Consider the following 13527-nt stretch of genomic DNA (forward strand, 5'->3'; position numbering starts at 1 on the left):
CAAATGAAAAGTGTCTGAGAACTTTAGTAAATCTGTACATGAATCAACATACGACATGTTGCCATGCTACAATTCCAAATTAGGAAAAAATGTCAATGAAGTGAGCAAACCCATACCCGCAAAATTTTGAGATACAAAAAATATGTTTTAGTAGCAAGTCCATACAGTCACATAGTACTTGTATATGTGACACATTAACGTCATCATTGTAGCAGGAACCTATCTAAACAATTCAGTAGCCTGCTCATACAGAATCACTGTATATAAAGATTGTGCATCCAGACTTACTAAAATGTCTTGGTCACATATCTCAGTGGACTTGATTTTTTTAATAAAATTCTGCAAGTCCCAAATGGATGAAAAAGTTATGTTAATGTTTTCAGATTCATGTTTGATAAATATTGCTAAGCTCCATCTTAAAATCACTTTTGGCCACTATCAACCTCAGAGAAAGGTCTTCCATGTTTTGTAAATATCTTAAGGCATCCCAGGAATTGCTGAGGTTTAGGAACTGTGAAGTAGTGGCCCAGGAAAAATGGAATCCATCCATTGATTAGCATTTCTTGTATCATATCAGTAATAAAAAAGCACTCCGTTTCTACCCTAGTCCCGTATAAAGACGTTCAAAGGGACTATCTCTAGTATTAAGTCCTTTTGGTAATGTTAAAAATCAGTAAAACAAGGCAGTCTACATTTTCTGTGTTATCTAACACAGCCTTCACCTTATAAAATCTTGCCATACTTCAAACCATATTCCAAACAGTTCTTTGTGAGATACCCTTATTTATTACCTTAATAAACTCACCCACAACGATCACTCATTTGTAGCTAAGGCCTTTGTCCCTTTAAGTAGGTCACATGTGCTACCTCTTTCTATTCTAATGCTCTGGTGACTTAAACTCTGCTTAGTTTACATGTTCTACAACCTTCCTTTTCCTGGACTCTGTAGCTGACAAAACACATTTACACAAACATGACAGGAAAGTGCACTTCTTCTTTAGTATTAATTAACTTCTTGTGATAAGTTAATAAATAAAACAGAAGCAAAAGTTGGAGTGAGCATTCCTTCCTTTATGTCCTGGTTGAAGGGGTTTATCTCTGTTGTAGTTTGGCAAGACATAGCTATTGTGAATTTGCACCATCACAGATCCAATATGTCACAGACAACACATAGTTCTTTCTCTCAGTAGTGATTCCATAATTTCCCCTGTGAAGAAAGACAAATTGACACAGGCTGTAGATTCCACCCCATCTTGTTTAAACACCTTTGAATGGAAATCATATCTGGTCACTTCCCAGTCATTAGGAACCTTACACTTCTCTCGTGATTAGTTTAAAACGTCAGCATATTAACCCATGCTCTTCTCAGCTCCACCTGAAATTGTATACCTGTACCAGTTGGATTATTTTAGCCTGTTTTGCTCTCTGAGGAGACACGGGTCATCTTTCTTATCTTGTATACCTCAGCTGACCAGATCTGATGAATCTGCACTCTTTTACTTTGAGAGGAGGTGGGAGTGTAGCATAGGGTTTCAGGCAAAGATTGGGAGGGGGGTTTAGATTTATTGAGTGGAAGGGGAGTATTAGGGTTATGGAGATGGGGGAGAGTTTAGGATAAAGAATCATCAGTGGAGTTTTAGGTTTAAGAAAGATGGGTGAGTTATGGGTTAGGAACAGAGAGTGGAATTTTAGGTGTAAGAAGCTATCAGGGCTTTTGGTTTAAGGAACGGGATAGGAGTTTTAGGTTTAGGCAGTGATGAGGGGACTGACTGTAGGTTTAGGGATCAAGAGGAGAGTTTTATGAATATGGTTAGAGAGTGAGGACTCAAGTTAAGAAACTGGGTGGGAGATTTAGGGTTAGAATGAGGTTGTGTGATGGGAGGGCTAGGCAACTAAGTATTGCAAGGCTAGTGGGAATTAGGGCACTTGCTGTTAAGAGCTAGTGGTAGCTAGGAAGTGTGTTACAATCTAGTAACACACAAGCTCTTCTAGAAGACCCATTTTATTCACTCAGATAATCAAGATAACCAATAGGTGTGTATTAATATTTTTTATTTTACTAAAAATTATGTGTGTAACTGTAGTATTTGACTTTGCATAGTGATGGTAGCCATCATTTTATGATATATATAAATTACACCCTACTAATCATATGAGATTTGGCAAGGCAGCAACATTAAAGTACCAGCTCATTCAATGGTGTACCCTATGAGAAAACAACCATGTACAAAGCAATAGTGCTATCATGGTATTGCAGTGATCATCATTCCTTGCGGATATGTTGCTGTATCATACAGTACTGTGCAACACCTTAACACTGACACAGGAAAGGAAACTAACACACTTTGGCTATGTTGTAAGAAAATCCCTACTAGTAAAAGTGTTTCCTACAGTATAGGCACACCCGGTATTAAACTTATCCTACCTCCCATGCATTGGTGGTGTTAAGCTCTCGCCAATGGAAACTTGTGCAGCATCAGATCTGCTCATTGCCGTATTTTGATGATGAGGCTAGCGCCACTACCATGCCTAATGCCTGTGATATCTTTATGAATTATAGTCAGGTATGATTGAGGTACACAGTACAACAAAGGTTATCTGTACAGAAAAATCATTCAGAGTATAGTTTTGTATATAGATACTCTGAACTATGCTGTGATGTGTAATTATGCAGCACAGCTCAGTAAAACAGCTACTGGATTGTGGACAGCAGTGGGGATGAATTGCACACCAGAGTGTTTTATAGACCATTTTATACAATGAGCAGTAGTTGTAATTATGCTCTGCACTGATGGAGTTTCAGCATTATTTCAAATTCCCTGAGTCAGGAAATTTCTGTACATGTCTTCTGCTTCTTCTATAGCTCCTGTTCTCCTGAGCTTGTATCCAGTAAGATCTTGGAAAGTTTGCTTCTCAGAGTAGTGTAGCTTTCATTATTTCTTTATTCTGAAATTATCGATTTGGGACTTTTATATTTCATTCTTACCCCTTCTTTAAGTACATTGTCATATTCTTTGTTAGATTTTATTTATAATCTGTACTATACATGCAACCTTTCCATTGCGTTTAGGGTTTCTGAGACATGAAGACACGTCTAAACTTCTATAGTTACTCAAGCATGCAAAACTCATGATCGCTTAAGGACATGACAGCTTGCCTTGGATTTTTTAGCTGCATATCATTAGGAAACTTAGAATAATAGTCAGCACATAACAGGAAGTGCAAGGTCTGTTGTGCTGAAACTAGACTAGACCAAACCTCATACAGGCAAGGAAGGGATTTTATGACAGATAAGTCCCCCTTTCTCATCTTGATTTCAGTATAGGATGCACATTATGCATTTTCTGATCATCACTGTGACATTCCTCCTCTGTGCTCATAATTAAGGAGCCTCAATCCTCACTACTAACACCATTGATGGACGTTCAAATGGAACAAAAATAGATAGGCACAGTATTTCCAGATTCAGCACTCTGCACCAAGCGCAATTTCCCTAAAGAGCACACAGGGAACACACTCCCTTTCTAGGGCTGGATTTCCCTGTCTCTCACCAGGCACAGTATTTCCAGATGCAGCACTCTGCACCAAGCACAATTTCCCTAAAGAGCACACAGGGAACACACTCCCTTTCTAAGGCTGGATTTCCCTGTCTCTCACCAGGCCCCAAATAACTGACCACAGCTGTAGAGTTGAGTTCTCAGCCCAAAGTGTTCCAAGCCAAGTCCTCCACCATCCTGTCTGTGAAAACAGTGCTCTGTTTCCTTGCTTTAAGCAGCTGACACACACTCTTTGAGATTTGATTTACACACACATGCATGCACATCTGGGAAAGGCTGGCACAGATTTACCAGCTATGCCCCCTCTGCCCAGACTATAAGTTAAATACTGCCACCAGAACACCCCAGAGCCAGCTACTCTAAGGCTGTTACAAGGGTACCCAGTTATACTAAGTAAAATTAATACTAACACAAATGGTAGTGTTTGACCAATGCGGCAACAGTGTAACCAAATAAATATAAGTACTCTCAAAGGTTAAAATATTCTCTAAAAGACCAGCCACAATGAAAAGTTTAAATATATTTAATAATAAATAATGAAAGAATACAGTAGGATTCCTAGTCCTGGTTTTCACAGACATTTTGTATGTGGCTGCAATCAGAACTGTAAGATACACTCTTTATGGCCTCAAACAGGTAATTTAATTTCAGACTATTTTTCAGAGTTAGCTGGACTGAGATTAACCTCTCCTCTTCCAGTATCCTCGGTTAGAATATATTCAGTTCAACAATTACAATACAGTCTGATATATAGCTGTATTTCTTTTCTGTCCAGCAGGACCCACTGTTGGTACATTTTTAAGACAAGCAGCTTTACAAATACATTTTCAACACACACACACCTGTACAAACCAGTTTGATATACAAATGATATATAATTCTTTACAAAATTCCAGGTAGCTATGCTAGCATATGTTACACATCCACTGCCCTACTCCTCCTGGCATCCCTGGCACTACCTCACACCATCACAATCATATCTTAAAAATATTTAATACAGAATAATTCTCTAGGAAATAGGATACACAAATACTTTGAGATAGGTCTTTAATAGTGATATACTGCAGTTTCACATACAGCAATATGAGATAGTGTGCACTTTTATGCACTTGCTTGAACTGTTGGGTAAGGTGCTTACTGGATGCTTACAAATCTCCCTGAAACCTCTCAGTGAAACCCCTTCATGAAGCAGTAGTTGGAGCTTTGGGTACCATACATTGTGTCCCCCATCCTTTATAAATATGTAGGCCAGTTTATTTTCTTACCTAACCAAATAACCAAAACCATAACAAGAATGCAGTGAATGGAGAAGATACTGCAGGTGCAAACTGTTAGTGGGAGTGATCAACACTTTAGAAGAGGTGCTGATCAATCCTTGAAAGCTGGACTTGCAATCGTTTCAGTAGCAGCTTTAAATGACAGCCAGTCTGTGTTTGTGTATTAGGAACTGTAGCAAGGAGTTAGTATAGCTCTTTAATAATTTTATTGTATATGACACATTTCAGCAAAGAGTTATTCTGTAGATACAGAATAGTGCTTTGTTTAGCCTGAAAATGATGTTTTTGTCAGTCAATGAACTGAAGCATGGAGTTCTTGCTCCTGATATGATAGTTTAGTAAATATGTCTTGATACAACAAATAGCTATTATATGTGTACAGTACCTATTTGCATAAGAACCGTTTTAGTCCTCAACTGTGAAAGTACTCTTTTTGGGCCCTTAGCTCTCCTCATCGTCAAACTGGGGACACCAACTGGGGGCATTGCCCAGGGAAGCACCAAGTGATCTTACTGTCACTCTGCAAGTAATAAAACACAGAGGCAGAATAATATGCATGAATCAGTAATCATTTAAAGCAAGAACTTAATGGAGTTCTTGGACTACATGAGCCCTATTTCTTAAGCAAATAAATTGCTAAGGAAAAATAATTAATGTGAAGTTGTTAAATCTCGCCATTTATTCTCACTGATGGGTTCGGTGCCAATCCTCGGCTCTGGCACAGCCGATAGCAAAGCTCAAGGTTTGCCAGTAGCTCGAGACCAAGCCCCTTATCCGACAATGCACTGCTGGAATTACCTCAGATCTAGTTTGCTGGGCAAGAGAGATCTCGGTGATCCAGCTAGCTCGGACCATTTGTGATAGAAAAAACAGCAAGTTCTTATAAAAAAATCTTTCTTTTTGTTTTAGAGGATAGTTGTGTATTAGTGTTTAAATATTTGATAATAGTTTCTATAGTTTTGGATAGACAGTGCCCTGTTGGCTAGTTGTTTTGTGTGGGCCTTTAGCCCTATTTAGACTTATTAATCTTTCTTATAGTCAGGGTTTTTCCTCTGTGGGCTTCTTTAGCCCTGTATTTGGAAACTATAGTTGTTATAGATAGTGCCTGGATAGGGCTTAGTTACTTTGTGGGTCTTTACAAGTAAAGTAAACACTTTACTGTCTTAGGTTTTTGCAGTATACTAGTTTGCCTTACTTTAACTACGTTGGATGACAAGGAAAAATCCCATCCTAAATCGGGATTCAAGAAATGCCCAGATTGTGGGCAGAAAATGTCCGTCATTGACGGACACATTCAAGTGTCTACTGTCTCTGGGGGCTAAACACCTCCAAGACACTTGCAGCATTTGCCATTCCTTTTCTTCAAGAGTCCTCTTGGAGAGAAGGAGGAAGCTAATAGACATCGGATTGCTACAGTAATCCTTTTCTGAGGTGTTGAGTAGCCATGAGGGTACTAGCATGTCCTCTAAATCCTCAAAATCCAAATCTTCAAAGTGGCAAAAATGGCAAAAATTTCAGAAGGAGAGTCATCAGTTCCACAGACCTCGGAACCGAGTGTACCTTTGATTCGGAGCCAGCTCTCAGTATTGGAGCCGGTCTCTGAAGTTCCTTCTTCTCCTCTGCTCCAGTCAGCACCTTCGGTGAATTCAGCTAAGTCGTCAGTCAGCCTTTCAGATTTGGACATGGATTGGCTAGTGCAGAAGCTTTTACAGGCACCAGGACTTGCCAAATTGTTGTCGGCCCCGACCAGCTCGTCAGTGCCGAAGACCATGGAACCGGATTTGTCTACTCCTCCTCCGAGCTGTACTGGACTCTTGGAGCCAAAGGAAACTGAACCGATGATCGTCAAACTCTTGGAGCCGATACCCTCACCGGTGTTATCAGCTCCATCTACTCGGATTTCCTCGGCGCTGACCGAGGACTCTAGGAGCCGACTCTCTCCCATCGGCTCCGGGGAGGATAGTCGAACCGATTTGTTGGTGCCGACTCTTCCTCTCGGGGCTTCGGCTCGGATGAACTCGGCTCCTACCTCGGGCTCGGAGCCCAGGGTTTCGGTGCGGGAGGATTGGACGGTACTCTCGGGTCCATCCACTCTTTCTCATCGAAGCCATGGAGCCTTCGATGTTATGAGGAGAGTTTTGTCTCCAAAGACAACATCAGCATCGGTTCAACCTTCCCTCTCCCTTCAAGCTCCTGTGTCTGAGTCTTCATCTACCAGTCCCTCTAAGCATAGAGACCCCGAGCCTCAAGTACCCCCACAGGGCATCCCCTGCTCTTCTGAGACCTCCCCAGATCCCCCCACTGAGGAGGTGCCCAGGAAGAGACTGTGCAAGAGGAGGCACTTAGACTCCCCACAGGAGTCTTTGACATCTGACACGGACTTGGACGAGTCAGAAGAGTCCCCTTGATCCCCCTCTGAGGATATCTCCTTTGCAGAGATACTAGAGATCCTTAGTCAGAGGGGCGATTGGCAGTCCAAGACCCCTACTGAGGATGAGTCCGTGCTCTTGAAGGCTTTTGGGTCTCAACCTTCCACTTCTTGGGTGTCTTCACCTTACGAGCTCATGGAACTGATTTCACGTAAGGCGTGGGAGTCACTGGAGGCCATAGAACCTGTTCCTCAGAAGCCCAATAAATTTGTGTCTGCCCCAGTGGACAAGCCATTTTTGACAAAGGGAGTGCCTGTTGATGCCATGGTGGTAGCTGCAGCCACCAAAAAGGATGTGTCTGAGACATCCACATCTATCCATCCTCCTAACAGAGATTCTAGGGTCATGGATAGATATGGGAAATGCATGTTTAGTTCAGTGGCTTTTTCTCTGCAATCTTTGAACTACTTATCCCACTTTACGAGACTACAAGGAGATCTCCTGAAAGAGCTAGGAGATACTCTCCAGGGTACGGTAGCTGCAGGGGTGGCCAACAAAGTCAACGCCCAGCTCGCTACCCTAAACTCAGTGGTAAACTCGTCCATGTGTATCATATCCTATGCAGCTGATGGTTCGAGTAGAGCCACTAGTTCGGGCATTACTCTTGGAAGACAAGCCTGGATGCATCTCTGTTCCTTTGCGGAATCCTTTAAGTCTTCCTTTATTAATACCCCATTTGATGGCTCATCACTGTTTGGGCCCAAAGTAAAGGAAACTTTAACCAGGTGTGAGCAGGAAGGCAAGACCTTATCTGCCGTTGGAGTCCATTTTTCTACCCCTACTCAGCCCTACCCCAAGAGTCTTAGGGGAGGGAAAATGTGGTTCCGAAAAGCACAGGGAGCCTTTTGGGACATACATGGACAAACCCCCTCTAGAGGCGGAGGAGGGGGTTATAACGGAAGACGCCACCCCCGCGGCAGAGGGGGTCCACAGCAACAGGGTGACAGGGGTCAGTTCTCTGGTCAACCCTACCAGCGCCCCTGAATGGGGGCCCGACTGTTCAGCTCCTGAGGCAGTTGGGGGTCACTTGTCTTTGTACCCAGAAGCCTGGCTAAACATAACATCAGATACATGGGTACAAAGCATCATTTCCAGAGGATATTTCATACTGTTCTCTTCCCCTCCCATTCCTGTAAACAGAATTCCAGATGTTCCACCCAATCTTAGGGAACAAGCAATCGTAGAGGTCCACAGATTGCTAGAAAAAAGAGTCATCCAACCAGTCCCAGCAGACCAAGTTGAATTCGGAACTTACTCAAGATTCTTTTTGGTACCAAAGAAAACAGGGGACTGGAGACCTATCTTGGACCTCAGCAGACTCAACCAGTTCATAAAGAAAGAGAAGTTCTGAATGGTCATGCTTCAGTCCATTCTTCCCTTCCTAGGGAAAGGCAATTGGATGTGCTTCATAGATCTCAAGGACGCATACTATCACATAAAGATGAACAGATGCTCCAGAGATCATCTGCATTTCCGGCTGGGAGCCAATCATTATCAGTTTCGAACCCTGCCATTTGGTCTCACTACAGCCCTCAGAGTGTTCACCAAATGCATGGCAGTGGTCACAGCTCACCTGAGACATCTAGGATTCCAGTCGTATGCATACCTAGACGATTGGCTCCTCACCACTACCACCAGGCATCAATTGATTCAGGCAACACAATACACTCTGACACTGTGCCATCAATTAGGCATTACAATCAACTTCGAAAAGTCTGCCTTATCACCATCGCAGCATACCATTTTTATAGGAGCAGAGTTAGATACCTCAACTACCACTCTACATCTTCCTATCGAAAGAGTCTCACTTCTCTGCCAACACATCAGCTCACTGGAGTCAAAGAACAAAGCTACAGCAGCAGAGGTCTTAAAGGTGATAGGTTTGATGGCGGCAGCAATCCTGGCTATACCACTCGCAGGGATGCATATGCAAATTCTTCAATGGCTCCTCTTTGCTCAGTGGTCGTACCAGAAACTACCGATGCACCACATGATTCTCATTATGGATTCTTGCAAGAGAGACCTTCAGTGGTGGTTGACATCTCTTCATATCACAATTGGAAAACCCTTTGTCCCCCCCCCCAGTAGCCACTGTGACCACGGACGCTTCACTGATAGGGTGGGGGGGGCATTTTCAGGGAAAGACTGCCCAAGACACATGGACAGATTAAGAATCACATCTGCACTTCAATATTCTATAGTTGAGAGCGGTACTTCTGGCGTTGCAGTACTTTCAGGCTCTCTCCCTCTAGGAACTATTGCAATTCAGACGGCAACATGTCAGTGGTCTGGTACTTGAACAAGCAAGGCAGAACCAAGTCTTACCCCCTTTGTCGAGAAGCCCTCAGGGTCTGGCAATGGGCTGTGTCATCCCAGCATTTTCTGTTAGCAACGCACATCCCGGGGATATCCAACGTGATAGCGGATAAGCTAAGCAGGGCGATAGTGCTCCCTCATGAGTGGTCTCTCAAACAACAGGTTGTGGAGTTGATTTTCCGCAAATGGGGCCAGTCTTGCTGTGACCTCTTTGCCAGCCACATTAATTCAAAATGCAGAAACTACTTTGCCCTAATACTACCTCCCGGTCATCCCCCGAGAGATGCAATTTTACACGATTGGCCCCCGGATCTCCTTTATGCATTTCCACCCTTCCCATTGATACCCAGATTTTTACCGAAAGCAAAATCACTGGGAAGAACTGTTATTCTCATAGCCCCCTACTGGCCTCAACAGATTTGGTTCCCATTTCTCCACCATCATCTGTTGGAAGATCCATGGATCCTGGACCCAGTTCCGGACCTTCTGACGCACCCATCAGGGGACCTCCATCCTTCACTGCAGTCCCTGAAACTGACTGCTTGGCTAATCCACTTCCCCTAATTGCCAGGCTTCATTCAATTTCAGAAGATACAAGACAAATTCTCTTGTCTTCTCACAAGTCATCTACCAGGAAATTATATGGTAGTAAATGGAAAAGGTTCTCAATTTGGGCCAACACGCAGAACATTGACCCTTTTCGAGCACCGCTATAATCTATTTTAGAATTCTTGACAAAGATTTTTAAGGAAGGGGCAGCAGCTGCTAAAGTTCGAGTCCAGTTAGCTGCCATCTCAAATTTTCACCTTGGGTTTGGTGACTCAAATGTTATTGGCCATAAATTATCTAAGACTTTTCTTAAAGGCATTCTTCACATGAGACCTCCTATCAACATTTCCTTTTCTCCCTGGAATTTAAACTTTATGCTGTCTCAAATTATTCTTCCTCCTTTTGAACCAGCATCTTCTTGTGATCTCAAATATTTATCCTGAAAAACTATTTTTCTTGTGGCCATTACTTCTGCCCGCAGAGTGTCAGAACTTCAAGCATTATCTATCAGACCACCTTACATGATTTTCCATGCTGATAGAGTATCTCTCAGAACAAACCCCTCATTTTTACCTAAAGTCTGTTCTGAGTCAAATATCAATCAGGTCATTGAGCTGCCAGTCTTTTTTCTCAACCACTCTAGCAAATTGGAATACATGCTGCACAAACTTGATGTACGCAGACAGCGCAGATTTTATCTTGACAGAACTAAGGATATTAGAAAATCAGATCAACTTTTTGTATCCTTCTCTGAAGCAAGAAAAGGCAACCCAGTGGCTAAAACAACCTTATCTAAATGGTTATCAAATTGTATATCCTTTGCTTATGAGAATGCAAGCATGCCATTAACACACAAACCTTAAGGCTCATTCTACCAGAGCCGTCTCTACGTCTTCTGCTTTTCAAGCTAAATTGCCCCTTGACAATATTTGCGCTGCAGCCACTTGGTCTAAGCCTCATACCTTTATCACGCATTACAAAGTAGATAAGGCTTCAAGGGACAGGTCCTCCTTTGGTTCTACGGTACTGAAGAACATACTTCCATGAGCCACCCAAGATTGAGGGTGCTAGGGACGCTACCCATCAGTGAGAATAAACAGCGAGATTTAACAACTTCATATAAAGAAGTTATGTACTTACCATAACGTTCCATGTGAGTTGTTTATCTCACCTTTATTCTCACATCCCTCCCTCCTTCCCCCTCCTTGCTGACTATTGACTTAGAGGCTAGTACCTTCCTGGTTATTCAATATTTCTTCTTCCCCTTCGCTTTGCTATTGGCCTTGTCAGAGCCGAGGATCGGCTCCGAACCCATCAGTGAGAATAAAGGCGAGATAAACTCACATGGAACGTTATGGTAAGTACATAACTTTTTTTTTTCTTTCCTTACTTGCATACTGTGCCCAGGAATGTTGATGTAGCCAAGCATATACCATGTAAGCCAAGGTGTACATGTTAATTTTAAAGAGTCAGATTGTGTCCAGCTCAATAGCACCAAATTCCTTAGCCTTAGGGACATAAAAAGTTATATGTATACAACTGAATTAACAAAGACAAATGTCCATAGTTATATGTGCTTGTAATACTACCAACAAATGCATTAAGGGATCCTACTGTAATATTTGAATGTATGTCCTGCATCTTTTATAATTCCATATTTGTAATATATACTCTAGAAAAATGGTCAGTTGTTTTTTAATTTTTTGGGGGGAGTATCATCATAGAAGGGGGTCTACAATTCAAAAAATCTAGACTACTATTGGGATATGGGACAACAGTTTGAATGCTGGTGTATAGATGAAAATCCTGGCTACACCGCTGTCCAGAAAAATGGATCACATAGTCCAAAAACCCCAGCAAACTCTTCAAAATCATATTACATCTCCTCCGTGATGCATTGGTTTAGGAGTTCACCACTGCATCACTAATACTACTTGTATTTAATAAATATTGTGAATCTACTGTATTGGAAATGTAAATGTGAAGTTGGAAAATATTTTTTCTTTTTACAAATGTGATTATTCATGCTTTGATTTGATTGTGTTTTAGATTGTCCAACGAAAAGCATGTAGTAGTAACCCTTGCCAGAACACAGGCACATGCCTTAACCTTCTAGATGCTTTCCATTGTCTCTGCTCCAGTAACTGGCAGGTAAGTTTATTATTGTTTTAGTACATATATATTGACACACACACACACACAGACACACACACACACACACACACACACACACACACACACACACACACACACACACACACACACACACACACACACACACACACACACACACACACACACACACACACACACACACACACACACACATATATATATATATATATATATAGAGAGAGAGAGAGAGAGAAAGAGATGTAGATATAGAAATAGGTATATACACATAGATATAGATATATGTATATACACATAGATATAGATTTAAAATATGGCAACATCAGGGACGTAGAATGAAACTAACTACAGAAAAGACAGAGATCATTGCAACAGTTGGGGGAAATCAGAAGCTTAAAACTGCGGTAGAAGGGAAAACAGTGGCACAGGTTAACAGCTTCAAGTATCTCGGAGGTGGTTTAAGTTCAAGGGAGTCTGAATGAGTAGGTAAAGTTAAAATGACAGGTGCTGCAGCCAACTGTCAGAAAGTGAGATGGTAGTTTGTGACAGAAGTATGGTAAATAAGTGTGCAGAGTAGGGTGTACAAGACAATGGTTCAACCAGTGCTTGTGTGGCACAGAAACCCAGACAGTTAAGGCAGAGCAGCTGGGGAAGCCTGATGTCATGGAGATGAAGTGTCTGAGATGGGTATTAGGATGCACACTGTTGGACAGATAGTGAAATGAGTGCATTAGAGCAGAAGTCAAAGTAGTCTTAATTGGAAAGAAGGTCAAGGAGAACAGATGATGGCGGTTTGGTCAGATGTGCAGGAAAAAGAAAAATATTTGGTTAAAAAGCAGATTCGGGAGCAGTAATAAGATGGCAAATTAAGACAAGGACATGTGCATGCATGCATTCACCCCTGGATCACTTCTGCTGCATTGCTTGACAGGGGCACAGGAAAATAATTTTCCTGGGTGGCGAAAGCCAGGGAACCTTTTTGGCTAGGCTTATACAGGCCCCAGGGCTGATAGCCTAGTACCTACCTATGAACCTATGAAAATGCACACACACACACACACACACACACACACACACACACACACACACACACACACACACACACACACACACACACACACACACACACACACACACACACACACCACATAAGATGTTGTATCTTCTATATCAGTATCTAGCTAGCTAGCTGTATAAAACACAGATACCCTCATTGCATATAAACAGACACAAATATATAGATAGATAGATATCAATACCAATATA

The 13527-nt window shown here is 42.0% G+C and overlaps 1 protein-coding gene across 1 annotated transcript in view; it reads left to right on the forward strand.

Annotated features, from left to right (window-relative positions):
• Nucleotides 1-13527, forward strand: part of LOC122792709 (cubilin-like) — a 3134001-nt gene that overhangs the window by 136292 nt on the left and 2984182 nt on the right. The window contains exon 5 of the mRNA XM_044060295.1: nt 12178-12279. Within this exon, the coding sequence (XP_043916230.1) occupies nt 12178-12279 (102 nt within the window). The remainder of the gene's footprint in view (nt 1-12177; nt 12280-13527) is intronic.

This window comes from Protopterus annectens, chromosome 2.part0, assembly GCF_019279795.1.
Source record: "Protopterus annectens isolate FY-2018-M chromosome 2.part0, PAN1.0, whole genome shotgun sequence".
Lineage (NCBI taxonomy): Eukaryota > Metazoa > Chordata > Ceratodontiformes > Protopteridae > Protopterus > Protopterus annectens.